The sequence below is a fragment of the Epinephelus lanceolatus genome, chromosome 22 (genome assembly GCF_041903045.1).
Source record: "Epinephelus lanceolatus isolate andai-2023 chromosome 22, ASM4190304v1, whole genome shotgun sequence".
Taxonomy (NCBI): Eukaryota; Metazoa; Chordata; class Actinopteri; order Perciformes; family Serranidae; genus Epinephelus; species Epinephelus lanceolatus.
The window spans coordinates 14,940,942-14,962,658 of record NC_135755.1 but is presented as its reverse complement, the minus strand read 5'-3'; the positions used below and the strand labels follow the sequence as shown (position 1 = coordinate 14,962,658).

Here is a 21,717-nt window from a genome sequence, read left to right as displayed (position 1 = left end):
AACTTTTAATTTCCATAGATTAAAATCCAATCAAAGCCAATCAGGGATACGCACCGTAGTTAACAATGTAAGCAGCCAATCAGCGACTGTGTTGGTAAAATGGATGGTAAATGGATCTGCACTTCTATTGCGCCTTTCTAGTCAACTGACCACTCAAAGCGCTTTTGACACTACGAGTTACATTCACACGGGTGGCCGAGGCTACAATACAAGCTGCCACCTGCTACACAGTTTTTGACACACACACACACACACTGATGGAACAGCCATCGGGAGCAATTTGGGGTTGAGTGTCTTGCTCAAGGATGCTTGGGCATGTGGACTAGAGGAGCCGGGGATCGAGCCGCTTATCTTCTGATTGTAGTTGAAGGCGTAAAACGCAGGATGCAGCTTGCAGAACAATAGTGGCGGCTCCCAAAGCAGCAAGCGCTAACTCTAACGTTAGAGGAGTAAACACAGCAATAAGTGAAGTTATTGCAGAAATCAAGTTGATAACAACAACTGCACAAGAATAAGAGTTTGCACTTGCGGAGTCTGTCGGTAGAACAGACGTTCTCACCGTTCTTCCGTTCTTTCATTTATTAATTGGCTCTGTTGGTGATGATGTTGCCTGGTGTTTTGGTACACTGACTGGCTCAAGAAGTTTGTCAAGGCAAATACTCCTGCGGACTGAAAGTGTTTGGGGCGACAGCGAGTCCAGACTGATACAGAGAATGAAAGAGAATGTTGAGCTCACGTCTTCAGGATGGCCTTACAAGGCTAGCATGCCTCAACAGTAAACGAATAATCTATTGAAACCACCGCCACATGCTGGGGCAAGCGTACATGTTGGAGCTCTGCTCAATGGACTGCATGAGCGTAGTTCAAATTTTGCCAAATCCAGTCGGAAGAACGGTGGAAATGTCTTTTCCCCTGACAAACCCCACGAGTGCATTCGTTTTTGGATTCTTCGTTGAACATGGAGACGTGAGAAAAACAAAGATTTCTTTATGAATTCGATGTAACATGGGGTGAGTAACTTAACTGATGCAGCCGATCAATTTGCGGGTGACAGGAACATAATGACACTCCTGTTCACACTGATGTATGTTCAGTGTATTGGTAATAACTAGTTATTTGACGCTATGAAAAGGGGTTTTAACGTTATGATTGACAGCTGTGTGTGCCAGTCGCTATGCTCGCAATCAATGGTGCTGCTCCTGATTGGTTGGGTGGCAGTAATTTGATACTATGGAGACTGCTACTGTGCAGACTCAGGCTCCAAATGACGTCACCAGCGCTAGATAGCAGTGGCTGTATCTGGGATATTTGGCCTAACTTTGTATTGTAAGAGGAAATGGAGACTAATTACTGCTGATGAAAAGGTTATTAGTTTTGCACGTATTTGAGTCATAAACCTTAATTTAAACTGTGACTTGATAGACGGGGTGAGGTAGGGGGAATATCTGTGCTAAATTTCATGGTGATTCATTCAAATGTCACCAAGATATTTCAGTCAGAGCTACAAATGTCAGCCTTGTGGTGGTGCAACAGGACGCCATGGTATCACAGCCATTTGGGTTCATCCTCTGGGGACCTTGTCGAGATGTTTCAGTAAACATCCTGTGCTCAAATCCAGCCAAGGATCTTTGCTGCAAAGTATCCTTTGTGTTTCTCCCTACTTTCACTGCCAGTAATGGTGCAATGGTGTGTTTACAACAATTAACCCAAAGAGAGAAAATCCATGTAGAGCTGCTGCGAGCACAAGGTAAGATGAAAAGAGCTGAAAAAACCCACGGCAGACCTTCATTAGCATCATGGTCATTAGCAGCTTCAATGCTAACGAAGTCTGCATGTGCTGAAACAAATTAATCGTCACTGACGGTCAAAATTAAGACACATTTCTCCACATGCTCCTATTATTACAGTGTGTTGAAGTTTCCTGGAGCCTTTGGCGCCTTGTGTTGCCGCTGCTTGGCTCCTACACTGAGCTCCTCCAGGATTTAAGAGCTGACAGCAGAGAACAGATGAGAAGTCTGATATCATTGTTCTCTGCCTTTATAGCTGACAGAAGAGATTAACAGTGATGAGAAAAGACTTTAATCTTCTCCTGGATGTTTTGCAGATAAAGCCCATAAACTGAGGACACTTCCCCACTAGATCAAAGAGTTATCTTCTAATGTTATATCCACCAGTGGGAAAAAACAGGCACCAGGGGAAGTGGAGCCCCTAATTATGACCAAGCACAAGACTGTCAGGGTCACTGGGCTATATGGAGACTATCTGTGAGAAGGCAGTGTTGGTTTTCCTCCAGAAAAACTTTGTTTGATGGTAATAAATCTGTTTACATCTACAGTACTGTGGCTTGTTTTGGCCAAAATTTTTATTATCATGGATTGATTCTTTTTTAATATGAAATGATACGGGATGTTGTGCCTGTGCAGTATTAACCTTTAATCAACCTTTAAGCTGTTGACTCTCAGCCTCATCCCTTTTTGGGCCACTATCCTGGCAAGAAACGCAGCGATGTCTCTGTAAAAAACAAACGCTTTTTGGGCCACTATCCTGGCAGGAAAAGCAGCAGTGTCTCTGTAAAAAACAAATGCTTTTTGGGCCACTGTCCTGGAAGGAAAAGCAGCAATGTCTCTGTAAAAAACAATCACTTTTCGGGCTACTATCCTGGCAGGAAAAGCAGCGATGTCTTTGTAAAAACAAACCTTTTTTGGGCCACTATCCTGGCAGGAAAAGCAGTGATGTCTTCATAAAAACAACCACTTTTTGGTCCACTATCCTGGCAGGAAAAGCAGTGATGTCTCTGTAAAAAACAAACTCTTTTCGGGCCACTATCCTGGCAGGAAAAGCAGCAATGTCTCTGTAAAAACAACCACTTTTTGGTCCACTATCCTGGCAGGAAAAGCAACGATGTCTTGGTTAAAGACAACCACTGTTCGGGCCACTATCCTGGCAGGAAAAGCAACTATGTCTCTATAAAAAACAAATGCTTTTTGGGCCACTATCCTGGCAGGAAAAGCAGCGATGACGCCGTAAAAACAAACACTTTTCGGGCTACTATCCTGGCAGGAAAGCAGTGATGTCTTCATAAAAACAAACACTTTTTGGGCCACTATCCTGGCAAGAAAAGCAACGATGTCTTGGTTAAAGACAACCACTTTTCGGGCCACTATCCTGGCAGGAAAAGCAGCGATGTCTTTGTAAAAACAAACGCTTTTCGGTCCACTATTCTGGCAGGAAAAGCAGCGATGACGCCGTAAAAACAAACACTTTTTGGGCTATTATCCTGGCAGGAAAGCAGTGATGTCTCCGTAAAAACAAACACTTTTCGGGCTATTATCCTGGCAAGAAAGCAGTGATGTCTTCATAAAAAAACACTTTTTGGTCCACTATCCTGGCAGGAAAAGCAGCAATGTCTCTGTAAAAACAACCACTTTTTGGTCCACTATCCTGGCAGGAAAAGCAACAATGTCTTGGTTAAAGACAACCACTTTTCGGGCCACTATCCTGGCAGGAAAAGCAACTATGTCTCTATAAAAAACAAATGCTTTTTGGGCCACTATCCTGGCAGGAAAAGCAGCGATGACGCCGTAAAAACAAACACTTTTCGGGCCACTATCCTGGCAGGAAAGCAGTGATGTCTTCATAAAAACAAACACTTTTTGGGCCACTATCCTGGCAGGAAAAGCAGTGATGTCTTTGTAAAAACAAACACCTTTTGGCCACTATCCTGGCAGGAAAGCAGTGATGTCTTCATAAAAACAACCACTTTTTGGGCCACTATCCTGGCAGGAAAAGCAGTGATGTCTTTGTAAAAACAAACTCTTTTCGGGCCACTATCCTGGCAGGAAAAGCAACGATGTCTTGGTTAAAGACAACCACTTTTCGGGCCACTATCCTGGCAGGAAAAGCAGCGATGTCTTTGTAAAAACAAACCTTTTTTGGGCCACTATCCTGGCAGGAAAGCAGTGATGTCTCCGTAAAAACAAACTCTTTTCGGGCCACTATCCTGGCAAGAAAGCAGTGATGTCTTCATAAAAATAAACACTTTTTGGTCCACTATCCTGGCAGGAAAAGCAGCAATGTCTTTGTAAAAATAAACACTTTTTGGTCCACTATCCTGGCAGGAAAAGCAGCAATGTCTTTGTAAAAATAAACACTTTTTGGGCCACTATCCTGGCAGGAAAAGCAACAATGTCTTGGTTAAAGACAACCACTTTTTGGTCCACTATCCTGGCAGGAAAAGCAGCGATGACACCGTAAAAACAAACACTTTTTGGGCTACTATCCTGGCAGGAAAAGCAGCTATGTCGCCGTAAAAACAAACGCTTTTTGGGCCACTATCCTGGCAAGAAAAGCAGCGATGTCTTTGTAAAAACAAACACTTTTTGGTCCACTATCCTGGCAGGAAAAGCAGTGATGTCTCTGTAAAAAACAAACTCTTTTCGGGCCACTATCCTGGCAGGAAAAGCAGCAATGTCTCTGTAAAAACAACCACTTTTTGGTCCACTATCCTGGCAGGAAAAGCAACAATGTCTTGGTTAAAGACAACCAATTTTCGGGCCACTATCCTCGCAGGAAAAGCAGCAATGTCTCTGTAAAAACAACCACTTTTTGGTCCGCTATCCTGGCAGGAAAAGCAACTATGTCTCTATAAAAAACAAACACTTTTTGGGCCACTATCCTGGCAGGAAAAGCAGCGATGACGCCGTAAAAACAAACACTTTTCGGGCTATTATCCTGGCAGGAAAGCAGTGATGTCTCCGTAAAAACAAACACTTTTCGGGCCACTATCCTGGCAAGAAAGCAGTGATGTCTTCATAAAAACAAACACTTTTTGGTCCACTATCCTGGCAGGAAAAGCAGCAATGTCTTTGTAAAAATAAACACTTTTCGGGCTATTATCCTGGCAGGAAAAGCAGCAATGTCTTTGTAAAAACAAACACTTTTCGGGCTATTATCCTGGCAGGAAAGCAGTGATGTCTTCATAAAAACAGACTCTTTTCGGGCCACTATCCTGGCAGGAAAAGCAACAATGTCTTGGTTAAAGACAACCACTTTCTGGTCCACTATCCTGGCAGGAAAAGCAGCGATGACACCGTAAAAACAAACACTTTTTGGGCTACTATCCTGGCAGGAAAAGCAGCTATGTTGCCGTAAAAACAAACGCTTTTTGGGCCACTATCCTGGCAAGAAAAGCAGTGATGTCTTTGTAAAAACAAACACTATTTTGGCCACTATCCTGGCAGGAAAAGCAATGATGTCAATTTAAAAAACAAATGCTTTTGGGCCACTATCTTGGATGGAAAAGCAATGATGTCTCTGTAAAAAACAACCACTTTTCGGGCCACTATCCACCATGAAAAGCAGCTGTGTCCCTGCAAAAAACAAATGCTTTTTGGGCCACTATCCTGGCAGGAAAAGCAACAATGTCTCGGTAAAGTAACCTTATATATCACCACACAAATGCTGATATGATTGCAGTATGATTATGATATGGTTTGCAGAAATGTACAATCCCAACATTTCCTCTGGCGACCGGGCTGCTCGTCCTTACCTGCTCCTGTTTTCTTACATGTTTTAGTATAGCAGGCATTTTAACTGCATGTTTTTACCTTGAATCTGATCCACGGAGATATTATTATAAGCCTGGCAGGAACACTAACTTGGACTTGACTGAAGTGATCTGCTATACATGGTGTCCATGAAGCAGATGGGGACTGAAAAATGTCTGCAGGCTGAGCAGGAAACTACTCCAGAACATTTTACATCCAAGAGAGCATGTGACGATGCCAACTGAGAACTGAGCTTGTTAAAAAAAAAAAAAAAAAAAGATTATTGTCTGGTAAAGATAAACATTCCCAGTATTTTAGTGCAACTCACTGAAACTGAATGGAATCGTGCCAGATGATCATGTGAAGGTAATATTTTTTGCATGAAAAGCACAACAATCATATTAACCCTTTCTTTGCACTGCAGATGACATTGCCTTTTCATCTGAGCATCATGCGTGACGCTGTTTCTTGTTTCCTGCTGTCAGTCACTTCCTTCCTGCCATTTAACTGCTGCTCCACCTCCCTGGCTCCCACATCAGAGTTTTGCAGTTGAATCTAAAGTCACAACTTAAACTGTACAGCGTCAATAACAGCTGAAGAGTTGATACTTTAAGGATATTTTGGGGGATTTTCTTTGCTTTATTCACAGATTTGGCATGAAAGGGGTCAAGAGAGTGGGGATGACATGCAGCTAGGGGCCGTGGGTTGGAATTGAGCCAGCGGCCGCTGCAGCAGGAACCCAGCATGTGTCCATAGGGTGCCTGCTCTACCAGGTGAGCTAGTGGGCAACCCAAAAAATAGTTTCTGAAGCCAGTCTGGTATCAGTTATTTCTTTAAAAACAAATGTGTTAAATAAAATTATTATTTTCTCAGTTGATTGTGTACAAAAAAAACAGCAGACAAATTAATCTTAGTTAAAGTTCAATCAGGAAGACTTTCTTTATGCTATATTAATTCTTAATTCTCTCTCTATCCCACTCCCACTACTTCCTCCAATCAGCTGACTATGGGCCAAACTTTAAATCTGATCTCCTCTCTGCTCCTGTCAGCTGTCATTAAGTGGACTTGTCACGCCCTCCTCCACCCCATTCACCTCCAGTCACCTGATCCAGAGCCCAGGACGAGCTCATCAAAAGCCCACTCCTCTTCACATCCAGATCCTCAGCTCCCTCCATCTCATCTCACCACCACCACCAACATCTAGACTCCACAGGGGGGGATCCATAATCAACCATGTCTTTACCACCCTCGTGGAATCGATGACATCACAATGGGGTCTAATCACCAAAGACTCTTAACATTTCTTATACTTATGTGCACATGTAAATAAAACAAGTCTCTCCTGACTGAACTACACACACATAACTGCAACTTAATAAGTAAGATCTCCCTGTGCTGTTACCTTGTCGTGGTGGAGAGGCTTGTGCGCTTCTAAGACCCTGAGAGCTATGCTAAGGAGGGGTCTGTGGCTCCTGGTAGGTCCAACCTTACCAGAGGGTTTCAGACAGAGGGTTTATACAGATGTTTCAGTGGAAACCCAAAATTCTAGTACAAATCTGAACATGAGCATAACAGGTCCGCTTTAAGAAAATTTGTCAGTCGGAGAAAGTACCTTGTTAGAATGATGGAATAATTATTGCAATCTTGGAGTAATATCTAAGCAGTCTTTCTTCTAATCTAACACTCTGACTATGACCCTAATATCAGTAATATACAGTACAGGCCAAATGTTTGGACACACCTTCTCATTCAATGCGTTTTCTTTATTTTCATGACTATTTACATTGTAGATTCTCACTGAAGGCATCAAAACTATGAATGAACACATGTGGAGTTATGTACTTAACAAAAAAAGGTGAAATAACTGAAAACATGTTTTATATTCTAGTTTCTTCAAAATAGCCACCCTTTGCTCTGATTACTGCTTTGCACACTCTTGGCATTCTCTCCATGAGCTTCAAGAGGTAGTCACCTGAAATGGTTTTCCAACAGTCTTGAAGGAGTTCCCAGAGGTGTTTAGCACTTGTTGGCCCCTTTGCCTTCACTCTGCGGTCCAGCTCACCCCAAACCATCTCGATTGGGTTCAGGTCCGGTGACTGTGGAGGCCAGGTCATCTGCCGCAGCACTCCATCACTCTCCTTCTTGGTCAAATAGCCCTTACACAGCCTGGAGGTGTGTTTGGGGTCATTGTCCTGTTGAAAAATAAATGATCGTCCAACTAAACGCAAACCGGATGGGATGGCATGTCGCTGCAGGATGCTGTGGTAGCCATGCTGGTTCAGTGTGCCTTCAATTTTGAATAAATCCCCAACAGTGTCACCAGCAAAACACCCCCACACCATCACACCTCCTCCTCCATGCTTCACAGTGGGAACCAGGCATGTGGAATCCATCCGTTCACCTTTTCTGCGTCTCACAAAGACACAGCGGTTGGAACCAAAGATCTCAAATTTGGACTCATCAGACCAAAGCACAGATTTCCACTGGTCTAATGTCCATTCCTTGTGTTTCTTGGCCCAAACAAATCTCTTCTGCTTGTTGCCTCTCCTTAGCAGTGGTTTCCTAGCGGCTATTTGACCATGAAGGCCTGATTGGCGCAGTCTCCTCTTAACAGTTGTTCTAGAGATGGGTCTGCTGCTAGAACTCTGTGTGGCATTCATCTGGTCTCTGATCTGAGCTGCTGTTAACTTGCCATTTCTGAGGCTGGTGACTCGGATGAACTTATCCTCAGAAGCAGAGGTGACTCTTGGTCTTCCTTTCCTGGGTCGGTCCTCATGTGTGCCAGTTTCATTGTAGCGCTTGATGGTTTTTGCGACTCCACTTGGGGACACATTTAAAGTTTTTGCAATTTTCCGGACTGACTGACCTTCATTTCTTAAAGTAATGATGGCCACTCGTTTTTCTTTAGTTAGCTGATTGGTTCTTGCCATAATATGAATTTTAACAGTTGTCCAATAGGGCTGTCGGCTGTGTATTAACCTGACTTCTGCACAACACAACTGATGGTCCCAACCCCATTGATAAAGCAAGAAATTCCACTAATTAACCCTGATAAGGCACACCTGTGAAGTGGAAACCATTTCAGGTGACTACCTCTTGAAGCTCATGGAGAGAATGCCAAGAGTGTGCAAAGCAGTAATCAGAGCAAAGGGTGGCTATTTTGAAGAAACTAGAATATAAAACATGTTTTCAGTTATTTCACCTTTTTTTGTTAAGTACATAACTCCACATGTGTTCATTCATAGTTTTGATGCCTTCAGTGAGAATCTACAATGTAAATAGTCATGAAAATAAAGAAAACGCATTGAATGAGAAGGTGTGTCCAAACTTTTGGCCTGTACTGTATCTTACATGAGCAACAGGACCTGAATTTGAAACAGAAGCAGCTACAGCAGACACTTTTTTGGGGGGTTGATGAAGTGTTGGTAGAGATAAAAACTTGCAGATAAAAGAGAAGAACAAGAGGCAGTACATGTAAACCTGGAATCTGAGAAAAATAAATCAAAGAAACCGATTTAAATCAAATCAAATCTGATGAAAATTTTAAACAAATCTTACTCATCCACAGTATCTATCAAGTGTCAGGCTATTGCAAGGTCAAACGCACCTTCACCATGAAGTTGCCATCGTCCTCTGGAGTCACCATGACAACGGAGTCATGCAGCTTTTCGTCAAAGTGAACATGTGATGGGGCTCCGGCAGCAGGGGGCATCTCTGAGAAGCGCACGCCTCCTGCCTTCGCACAACCTGAGAGAGAAGAGTGAAGAGGTGCTTAAGGTTCAACATGAACAAAAACACACACTGGATCCCTTTAAAGGGAGAAGAGACGTGTCAGACCGCAGCAATCGACTCCTTTCAATAACATTAACACAGCACTTCACAAAGATAATCACTCAAAGCTGCTACGGCAGTCTGTACTGAAAACACACACAGGCACGTATCCATGCAGACATACAGTCCCTCATATACAGACAAGGCGCATTAAAGGAAAAACCTGAATCAAAGTGTGGAATAACATCAAATGCAGATGCTTCCACGCACCGGTGCTCACTGAATTATGGTGATTCGGCCTTTACATTCACCACATCTCAACCCAGTTTCACTCTAATGGAAGACTTTGGACCAAAGTGTAAGACAGTGTTTTCCACCAACATCTACATAAGACACAATATAATAACATAATAACTTTAATCTTCAGATCTATTTAGTGATGTCTGTGATTGTCTTTGATGCTATATGTCCTTTTGTTATGTCTAGCTATGTTTTTTTTTCTTTCAATCTTCTGTGCTCAGGTCTCTCTTGCAAAAGAGATCATGATCTCAATGAGATTATTTAATTAAATAAAGTCTTTTGTCTAAATGAGGAACTATCTTGTGGAGGAGTGGTGTTCATCCCTCCAGTAGAGTTCCACAGGCTTGGCAACGAGCACTGTCGCTGTTCTGGAGGCTTGTGGTGGTCCAACTCCGTACTAAGCCTATCTTACACCCAGCGCAAAGCAACTGTCATTGCTGGTTTCAGATCAACCCAGTTGTCATTTTCATGGCCAGTGCCCAAGTTGTGTAAGTAGCAAATGTACTTGCACCTACAGTACAGGCCAAAAGTTTGGACACACCTTCTCATTCAATGCGTTTTCTTTATTTTCATGACTATTTACATTGTAGATTCTCACTGAAGGCATCAAAACTATGAATGAACACATGTGGAGTTATGTACTTAACAAAAAAAGGTGAAATAACTGAAAACATGTTTTATATTCTAGTTTCTTCAAAATAGCCACCCTTTGCTCTGATTACTGCTTTGCACACTCTTGGCATTCTCTCCATGAGCTTCAAGAGGTAGTCACCTGAAATGGTTTTCCTACAGTCTTGAAGGAGTTCCCAGAGGTGTTTAGCACTTGTTGGCCCCTTTGCCTTCACTCTGCGGTCCAGCTCACCCCAAACCATCTCGATTGGGTTCAGGTCCGGTGACTGTGGAGGCCAGGTCATCTGCCGCAGCACTCCATCACTCTCCTTCTTGGTCAAATAGCCCTTACACAGCCTGGAGGTGTGTTTGGGGTCATTGTCCTGTTGAAAAATAAATGATCGTCCAACTAAACACAAACCGGATGGGATGGCATGTCGCTGCAGGATGCTGTGGTAGCCATGCTGGTTCAGTGTGCCTTCAATTTTGAATAAATCCCCAACAGTGTCACCAGCAAAACACCCCCACACCATCACACCTCCTCCTCCATGCTTCACAGTGGGAACCAGGCATGTGGAATCCATCCGTTCACCTTTTCTGCGTCTCACAAAGACATGGCGGTTGGAACCAAAGATCTCAAATTTGGACTCATCTGACCAAAGCACAGATTTCCACTGGCCTAATGTCCATTCCTTGTGTTTCTTGGCCCAAACAAATCTCTTCTGCTTGTTGCCTCTCCTTAGCAGTGGTTTCCTAGCAGCTATTTGACCATGAAGGCCTGATTGGCGCAGTCTCCTCTTAACAGTTGTTCTAGAGATGGGTCTGCTGCTAGAACTCTGTGTGGCATTCATCTGGTCTCTGATCTGAGCTGCTGTTAACTTGCGATTTCTGAGGCTGGTGACTCGGATGAACTTATCCTCAGAAGCAGAGGTGACTCTTGGTCTTCCTTTCCTGGGTCGGTCCTCATGTGTGCCAGTTTCGTTGTAGCGCTTGATGGTTTTTGCGACTCCACTTGGGGACACATTTAAAGTTTTTGCAATTTTCCGGACTGACTGACCTTCATTTCTTAAAGTAATGATGGCCACTCGTTTTTCTTTAGTTAGCTGATTGGTTCTTGCCATAATATGAATTTTAACAGTTGTCCAATAGGGCTGTCGGCTGTGTATTAACCTGACTTCTGCACAACACAACTGATGGTCCCAACCCCATTGATAAAGCAAGAAATTCCACTAATTAACCCTGATAAGGCACACCTGTGAAGTGGAAACCATTTCAGGTGACTACCTCTTGAAGCTCATGGAGAGAATGCCAAGAGTGTGCAAAGCAGTAATCAGAGCAAAGGGTGGCTATTTTGAAGAAACTAGAATATAAAACATGTTTTCAGTTATTTCACCTTTTTTTGTTAAGTACATAACTCCACATGTGTTCATTCATAGTTTTGATGCCTTCAGTGAGAATCTACAATGTAAATAGTCATGAAAATAAAGAAAACGCATTGAATGAGAAGGTGTGTCCAGACTTTTGGCCTGTACTGTATCTGTGCTCCTATGGGCATGTAGGTCTTAATACATACATATATCCTCTTCAGACTCTGTGTCCTCATATAAGGACATCAGATTTTTGGTTTACTTGACCTTACACTTCATTCTACCTAACTCAGACTTCATGTCGTCATTCATAGACACTTTTATGAGCCATCTAGTGGTAGTAAGACCACAACACACTTATCCATGTAAAAACAAGATGGCAGCCATCTCTGCCAAGTTAGTCTGCAGCTGATACCAACACAAAAGTGGACAAGGTCCAAAACCTGATCACATCTTATGGTTGATACTTGTTTATGATTAATTACGTTTGTAGTTTGATATGGCATTGATATGTAATCTGACCAATTTTAGCAACAGTAACAAGCTAAGACGCTGTTAATTAGGAAGTACTCATTTGAGGACATTGGGACTTTATTGTTGTCTTGTTTGAAGACATTGGGGCATAATTATTCTTGACAGTGTTTGGTTTTTTATATTTACTTACTTTACACTCAGGTCCTACTGATCCCAAATAGCTGGGATAAATTAAAAATACATACCAAACAAAGGTTCAGGTCTCAGGAGGGTATATATTGTCATCAAATTTTCATTTGGTTTCTTTGCAAAGTATTAATAATAAATCAAATATACATAGCAGCATCTCACCCATACGTGTCCATACATTTTTGACCTCTCGTCTAACCCTTCCCTCCCCACCCCATCTGGCTTAGGATGAGCTGTGATGGTGACAAAAGAAGCAAAAAAAAACAAAAACAAAAACATACAAGGATACAGGAATAAGTAAGATAAAAAAATGAATAACTACAGGAAAACGGGACCATCTTACTCAGATAATAACAGTAAGACTATCACTCATAACTGTACTGCTTGTGCACAAATACTGTATATGTATACAAACATCCAGATAAAGCACAAAGGTCTTAGAATGATGAAAATGAGGCACATTGTTGGTGTATCGCTATTTTGAGGCAGCACAAAGTGACTGCGCCATTGACCAACAAAAACCTGGTCTAAAGTCAACAGCGCAGTGTTTTCCTGCTGTTCAAAAGGCGCATTATTTAGAGAGTAAGATGTGCTTACACAGGCCAGTTCACAATGCATGCACTCTGCTTGATATAGGAACATGCAGGTAGGTGAAATAATAAATCATTAATGAGGAAAGTATGAACATTCTCTATGATGTGAACACAGCAGAGAGCAGAGAAGAGCTGCAGAGCTGCAGTCCAACTCCACGTTGAGAAACGCTGTGCACAGTTACGCACGAGGAGCGGTGTCACTACACTGGATTATTTTAAAAGCTAAAAGTTTAGTTCTGTTTCCTCTGCCAAGTTTCTAACTACAGTTTTCAGTTTTGCTGGTTAAATGACCCACAATATTTGCTGCGGTGACATCACTGCTTTTGCAGAAAACTGCTTGCTTCTCAAAATTGCCATATCCACCATGAAATGCACCGGGTGCAAACACACCTGGCTTTAAAGGGAATGGGAGATCATACTCAGATTGGTTGTATTCATGTTGCACCCAAAACACACCTGTGATTAATTAAGTCTAAAGTTCATGGGGTAAGTGCATTCAGGGCATGTTCAACTCTACTTTTATTAATGGATCATTTTTGACTCTGGTGCATAATCTAGGTGCAAATAAGGTGCAAGAGGCAAATGGGCTGTATTTAGTCCCTTTAGTCCCTTATATGTATTATTTCACCCATGCAGGTGAGTGAAATAATACATCATCAATGAGAAAAGTATTCACATTCTCTATAATGTGAACATAGCAGAGACCAGAGCAGAGCTGCAGTCCGACTCCACATTGAGAGACGCTGTGCACACTCACAGCATAACTTCACTGAGTATTTCAGAAGATAAAAGTTAAGCTCTGTTTCCTCTGTCACGTTTATAACTACAGTTTTCAGTTTTGGTGCTTCAATGTCCTACTATATATGCTGCAGTGACATCACTGCTCTTACTGCATCACTCTCAGTAGAAAACCACTCGCTTCTCCAATTCACAAAATCTGCAATGAAGGGCACCGGGTGATGATGACACTTGGATTGGTTGTAATCTTGTTACCCCCAAAACACACATATGATTAATTAAGGGACTAAATACAACTCCTTTGACTCTTGCACCCAGATTATGCACCAGTGTCAAACAGGATCCACTAATAACAAAATTGTAGTTGAAAACACCTTAAATCCACAGAGTGTTTAAATAAGGCCGTTAATGTTGGTTTTTCCATTAATATGTCACCTATCACAAAGTGTTGGCAGAACTGAAAGACAAAGAGGAGGAGAAAGAAAAGATCAAAAGGCAACGTAACAGTTGAAGGAGAGAAAAAAAGACTGTGGAGGGGGAAAAGAATAAAAAGATGCTGACAGTGTCTGCCAAAAAATTCATGGCAGTGTGATACTAAAAAGTCTGTTGAAAAACATCCAGCTGAGGTGATAATAATAGGGGCCAATACACAGTCTTATTTTAACATTATTGGCTATATTTTTTTTTTTTTTTAACTATAAGCAACCGGCCAATCATGTCTTCTCCTGCTGACATGGTGGAGTTTCCTCACTGATCAAAACTGCTTAGAAACTGTTTAGCTTTGGGGCTGAATGCAAGCTGCTGGCAGCTCTAATGGAGATAAACAAAATAAAGATGGCCCCTGAAATCCCACCTTAGGTGATCTTAGACTGCCATCAAACTTCTATCCACATGTCCACAGGATCCCAGCGCCAAAATAAAGAAGCTAAAGAGGTTTAGGCTTTCAAGATAAACATTATTTCCCTGCAGGTTTTTAGGGCTCTCTTATGACACCGATATTTATTGTTCTCCTGCCGTGGCATTCAGTCCCACTGTGAGAGAATGGAAACTTGTTCTCCAAATAAACTCTCTCCTCCCAAAAAATAACAATAATTCTCTGGGACAACAAACAATTTGTCTGAATTTCTGCTCAGAGCACTTTGGGCCTGGTTATAAAGCGTCACTTTCCCAGAGTAAAAACATATACAGAAGCCAAACAACAAGAGAAAAACATTTGTGACAATCACACAACCTTTTAAATGTTTATCAAATACTCTATTAACAGGAGTTGGACCTTTAAGAGCTACTGGGACTTATCCATCACTTAAAGTTGCACGCCATTTCCCAAAGAAAATCTTCAGAAAATGGCTGATGCAGTGTGTGTTTGTTTCTATTTCACAAACACACACACACACACTTCTGGGCACCATGTTTCTTACTACCATCCTTCCAACTATTCTCCATTTATTCAAAAACTTCAAAAGGTGCTCCAGTTGGCAATATGGCCACCGAGCTTGAGCTTTGTTTTGAAGCCAATATCTCTGATTGCCAACTCTATCAACAGAGCGGAGACATGTTTATCAAACTCTCATTTTAAGTACCTAAAAATAAAAATGCAGGACTTAACTCTGGAACTGGGACTTGTAGTGCTACTTCTCTGGCTTGGGTGTATTTACACAGTGGTGAACACATGAGGGATTTTCCCCACAAAGCTGAACAGGTATCTGGATTCAGCATTATTAATTCAGCGAGCCAGACACTGGTTTGATTAACACTGGTTACAAAACAGCAGTGAAGCTACAGGAAAAGGAAATGCTGTTCTGAGGGAAACATGGGCAAAGGCAAGATTCATGTGCCAAATTCTTGTTAACTTCTACAGAGGAGAAACAGAAAGCATCCTGACTGGAAAGATTACAAATTGGCATGAGACGAGCATGACTCAGGACAAGAGGGCTCTGCAGCCAGTGATTAATTCCACCATGAATAAATGACATGGCACTAGGCCTGAGTGATATAAAGAAAATCAAATATCATGATTTTTTTTTTGTTTCACCAAGTACCTCAACATCAATATTTCGTGGATATTGTCGGGTTGACCATTGGCACTTTAACCCTTTCAAACCAGGAGCGACATCACTTTTCTTGTGCTGCTTTCAGACGCCTTTCTCAAGTATTTAAACTTTTGAACTCTGAGCAAACTGATTTCAGAAACATAGGAAACAAAAGGCAATGAGCAACTTGGTAAGATATGTTCCACAAATTGCAAAAAAAGAAAAAAAAAGGAAAAACTATATTTATCATAATAATAATTATTATTATTGTTATTACATTTTGAATTATTTTACTATATTAAAACACTTGTTTGTTCTTAACTTTCTTTCTTTCTTTCCTAATTTTCTTGTTTTTAATCTTCTCTTTTTACTAATTTCTTGCTAATTTCTGGGTCATTCCTTCTTTCATTGCTCGTTGCCTTCTTCCCATGTTTTTAAAAGAAATAAAGCCAATTTGCTCAGGTTTCAAAGGGTTAACATAATATTTACACACTGAGATTTTTGATAAATGATTATGAGTAATGTGAATACAATGACTAAGTGGGTAAAGGCAAATAACAGAACAGCTGGAACAGAACATTCAGAAAATTACATCACCTGTATTGTATAATAACAAAAAACTAAAGAATGCAATTTCTTAAGATTTTGCAGTTATGAATGCTGCATGTTGAAAAGCTGACGGTACACTGCAATGCCTGCTTTAAACGTTGGATAATACCATTAATGTATGAATGCTGTGGAACATTTTAAGATTTCTGGTCTCAACACCGAGTTTAATGCGGCAGTTGGTGGAGTTTCTCTCGCTTTCAGGCTCACTGTGCCAAATGTGTAAGTCTGTTTGCTTCCACAGCTACATTGTTTGAAAGAGGACAAGTTTTACTCCATTTTGACCAAAAATGATGTATGTAGAGTGCAAATTGTGAGCGTGACAGCGAGTTAAAGAGAAATGTTGAAGAGGCTCTCTGCACTCTGACAATTGAACATCCTGTCCAATACAAACCAATGTAAAAACCTGAGGAGGATTTTTACCATGCTCCAAACAAGCCTGAATATTTTAAAAAGTTTGGGTGATATTTGAAAGTCAAATACAAGCCAGAGTGTGCGAAAGATGGGGAACATTTTAAAGTTTGAATGGAGTTTCTATGTGAAGGTATGAATGAGGACATAGGCTTTGAAAATGCTTGAAAAAACACTGAATTTGCGTCAAATTTGAACATTCCTCCATTCATTTGAATGGGGAAAACCTGCCAGAATATGGTGAATATTTCAGAAAGTGTGAAAGATATGAACGATAAAAATACAAGCATGCATGTCCTAACTGAGCTGAATATTTTGATGTTTGAATGGGGTTTCAATGTTGAAAAATGTGGAGGGAGTAGCCTGACAAAAAAGTGGGCGGAATTTTTTGCGCAGAATAACATGGGTTGCTTTGCAGCATTCCCACGCAATCCTTGAATCCCCCAAAATAACAGAAGATTTTAATTTTCTTCATTTTCTCATTTAAAGAGAGTGATGACTTTGATAAATTAGGACTTATTACGTTAATATGATGTACATAAACTAGTTTAAGATAAAGCAATACTGAGGTTATTACTTATGCTGAATTTAGAATTTCTCTAAATGTTCAGTGACTGAACTGTTTGGTTTTATGACACCACCTGTATGCCTACTGCGCCAAAAATTGAAATGCATATTTTCCCGATGAACTCCCGATGAGGTCCTGCATTAGCCCACAATTTTCAGCCAAAGTTAGAATAATTTCATGAGAGATTTGTGTTTTGTTTGTGCTTTGGGCTCAGTGGGAAAAAGGTGATGTCACCAATCACGATTTTGCACCAATCACGATTTTGCAACACTGGCACCAAAGTCTGTTGCTTTATGTTGCCAGATCACTGCCAATCAAATCTGGTCGAACCACCACACCCACACAGTCCTGATGACGCACATTATCTCTTATAAAATAAATACCAGGATGTTTTCTTTTTCTCAGATATCAACTTTGACTGTCGGGGAAATTCAGTCATACATAGTTTTAAAACAAAGTTTTCAGGGACTTTTACTCCAACTTAAACTTTAATCTAGCATCCTTGCCATCGTGACAGTCAGGGAGACTTTATTATTTTATGTCCCTTTCTTCAGATTTATTGGCAAAGACGTTTTGTTCCTTTCCATATCTGGACCAGAAACATCCCTTCAAGTCAAGCACGATATTTTTGTCAAAGAGGATAATTTGACTTTCTCTGCCAAGCCATGGGAAGCGAAGGTGAAACCAGTGCCATCTGTATTCATTATTAATCTGACAGATAACACTGATAACACTGTAACATTTATCTTAAAGATCAAACTGACAGCAGCATGATGAATGTCTTATTCAGTAACAACAGAACATGAAGCTATAATTTAATTAAATACCTGTGCATTTAACTGACTTCACATACCGAATGATGTAGCTGCATCAGTTCCATTAAACTTTTATACAGACTCATATTAGAGATTAGAAATCCTTGCTATCAGCAATCTGGGTCACAATAATGAGTTCAGGAGTTACATAATGTTCCATATGTGCAGGATGCTGCATGTGTGTGTGTGTGTGTGTTTGGTTGGGGGGGGGGGGGGGGGGGGTATTAAAGTGTTGTTTAATATGTCAAGCTGTACATACAAAAGATGCTGAGAGCAGAACACCTTGCAATATTAAAAATATCCCACAGTGGAAGTTATGATTAAAGATATATAAACGCAATATCCCGAATCCAGATAAAGGATCACCAGAGTCAGGGCGGGCTGGTGTCTGAAAATGAATTTTCTCCACCAACAATGTGCCTTCAATTCAAATATTAAAGATTAAAGTAAAAGATTATTAATACATTTTTAAATCAAGATTTCCACCATTTTACAAGCATGACATCTATTTATTAATAAAGAATAATGATGATAAGAAAGTGTAAAAATCTATGTATTTGGTGACAAAATGTAGTGTTGAGTTTAGGTTTGAGTATTTGACATATTCTTGTTTTTAATTTTCTGTTTCTATTTTTTGGGCTATTCCTTATTTCGTTGCTAATTGCCTTCTTCCCATGTTTTCAAAAGAAATCAAGACAATTTGCTCAGGTTTCAAAGGGTTAAGACAATGTTTAGACACTGAGATTTTTGATAAATAATAATGAGTAATGTAAACATAATGACTAATCAAGACCAGGGCTTGACGCTAACTTTTTTCCCAAGGAGCACATGTGCTCCTAAGTTGAAAAAGTAAGGAGCACACAACGAACTTTAGGGGCACAATTTAAATTGATCAAATAATGTGTTTTCTGAAAAAAACGTGGTGCAAATAGACATTTACAAGCAAAATTATTTAATGAATTTGTATACAAAATGTACAGAAAGGTAAAATCATCAAGTTTTGAAAAAGTATTGCAATTTAATTTTGTCTTTAATGTTATTATCTTATATATATTATCTTTGCAATATGATTATCTTATATAATGTTATTACTATCCTAAAACATTTTCCAGGTCCTCTGAAACTCTGCAGGACTTATTTCCACCCTGCCCAGCAGCGGTACCGTGGCGAACGGTCCCTAACTGCGGAGAGAATGGAGCAGGCTTCCCCGGAGTTCCAACACTTTTCCCAGTCCCTCGTCTCCACCACACTTTGACTTATTTCCACCCAGCCGACAGCTTGGCTGTGGAGAACGGTCCCTAACTGCATCAATAAGCGATTAACATAAGGGGGATCAAAATAAAATAAATAAATAAAATTAAAATCAACCAGCCACCCTCCTCCCCTGACAAGTAAAGAACAGTCCCTTCATAAGTAAAGAACAATCCCTAAAGCGCGGTGAGGTTTGTGGGCCGTTACCTGCGTCAAAGAGGGAAATGTGAACAGCTCGTTTCTCCTCTGACACGCCACATACCTGTGTGCCGCCACGGCTCGGTTGTCCGGGTACTACTGGGCAGTCATAACACCAACGAAAGAGGAAATTACTGGACCTTTAATGCTTGAAAATCTTTCCAACAGTTCAACATTGCATCTTGCCTGCCACAGACTGGCACCACCAATGATGAGTATGTGAGACACTCTTATCACACAAGTTACACCACAGCTCTCACACCACACTTCAAAAACATCAGCTCTAAAAGCACAGAACTACTCACTTATGACTGGGCACCCTCGCTTTGAGACATGTGAGAGCAAAAATTTAGAAATTATCACCAAAAATGGCATGCTTTCAACATCACACACCAGTGAAAATATTCAATAAGAATATGAAAGGTGTATTTATCCCGAGAGAAAAAAAAGACTCTACTGAATCCAGAAACTTAAGCTGTGAGTTCATCATCACATCACATGACGGGACCTGTTATTTAAGGTCACTGCTCCTGCTATAAGAGGCTTTCTGTATGAACCCTAGAAGTTCATACAATAGGGCTCCATGACTGTAATTACATTCACACACCAAGCTTAATAATGGCAGGCTTTCACACTGTGAGCCAGTCTACCAGCAACTAGGGTTTAAAGGGTACGTAATACCCCCTGGAGTTGTTAAAGAGAGAGGGCTTTCATTTGCAGTGAGTCTAACTGAGCTCCCTCTCCAAAGTAAGAATCCATTCAAATGATGTAACAGCTATTAGGAACTACAATTACCGCCACACGCTGTACGCCTCTGCATACCAGTCAAACTGCACTTACTATGAAAACATAAATGCTTCACATACATCATCCCTCTGACAGCACAGAAGATCTAGAGTTATGACGCTGAGTAACGGTTAGAAAAGTGTTTTTACAAAGCAACATGATGTCACAGTAAAGCCGACCTTTGACCTTTTGGATATAAAATGTCATCACTTCATCATTTTTATCTTATTAGACATTTGTGTGAAATTTCATCATAGTTAACATTGGAATTCTTGAGATATGACCAAAAATATATTTTGGGAAGTCACAGTGGCCTTGACCTTTGAGCAATGACCACCAAATTCTAATTAGTTCACTGGTGAGTCCAAGCGGACATTTGTGCCAAATTTGAGGATATTCCCTCAAGCAGTTCTTTAGATATCACGTTCACAAGAACACAACCGATGCAAGGTCACTGTGATCTTGACCTTTTTTTTACAGATTTTTTTGGGGGGCTTTTTGCCTTTAATGTATAGGACAGAGTGAAATGGGGTGAGGGTGTGTGTGTGTGTGTGTGTGTGTGTGTGTGTGTGTGTGTGTGTGAGACATGCAGCAAATGGTTGCAAGCCGAAGTCAAACCTGCGCCCGCTGCAGCGAGGCATCACCTCTGTACATGGGGCGCCGGCACTATCCACTACGCTACCGACACCCCTGTGACCTTGACCTTTGACATTGAATTCTAATCAGTTTATCTTTAGGTCCAAGCGAGCATTTGTGCCAAATTTGAAGAAATTCCAATTTTTGAGATGTTGCATTCACAAGAGTGAGACAGACGAGGTCACAGTGACTTTGACCTTTGACCACCAAATTTCAGTCAGTTGATCAATGAGTCCAAATGTACGTTTGTGCCAAAACTGAATAAACTCCCTCGGAGTGTTCTTGAAATGTCGTGTTCACAAGAATGGGTTGGACAATGTCACAGTGACTTTGAACTCTGACCATCAAATTTCAATCAGTTCATCTATAGGTCCAAATGAATGTTTGTGCCAAAACTGAAGAAATCCCCTCAAAGTGTTTGTGGGATATCGTGTTCACAAGAATGGGAAGGACAATGTGATAGTGACCTTGACCTTTGACTATAAAAATCTAATCAGTTCATCTTTAGGTCCAAGTGGACGTTTGTGCCAAAACTGAGAAAATCCCCCTCAGTGTTCTTGGGATATTGTGTTCATAAGATTGGATGACAGACGGAAGGCACAACCAAAAACATAATGCCTCTGGCCACGGCTGTCACCAGCATGGAGGCATAAATAACCATCAGTGTCATGAATGTAAGACTCACCATTCAGCTCCGCTAATATGTGATGTCATGTGTGTCTTTACAAACAAGCACTGCTGTTAAATATGCCTCAAAACATACGACACACAGTCAGCCTTCTTGTGCAGACGAGCCAATTCTCTAATTCTCTAATAATAATTCTGTAAT

At 40.9% G+C, this 21,717-nt stretch overlaps 1 protein-coding gene across 2 annotated transcripts in view; it reads right to left on the bottom strand.

Moving 5' to 3' along the window:
• The window catches only part of adisspb (adipose secreted signaling protein b), a 67,120-nt gene that overhangs the window by 23,084 nt on the left and 22,319 nt on the right, over positions 1-21,717 (bottom strand). For both annotated transcript variants that reach the window (XM_078164136.1, XM_078164137.1), the window contains exon 3: positions 9,154-9,293. In XM_078164136.1, the coding sequence (XP_078020262.1) occupies positions 9,154-9,293 (140 nt within the window). The remainder of the gene's footprint in view (positions 1-9,153; positions 9,294-21,717) is intronic.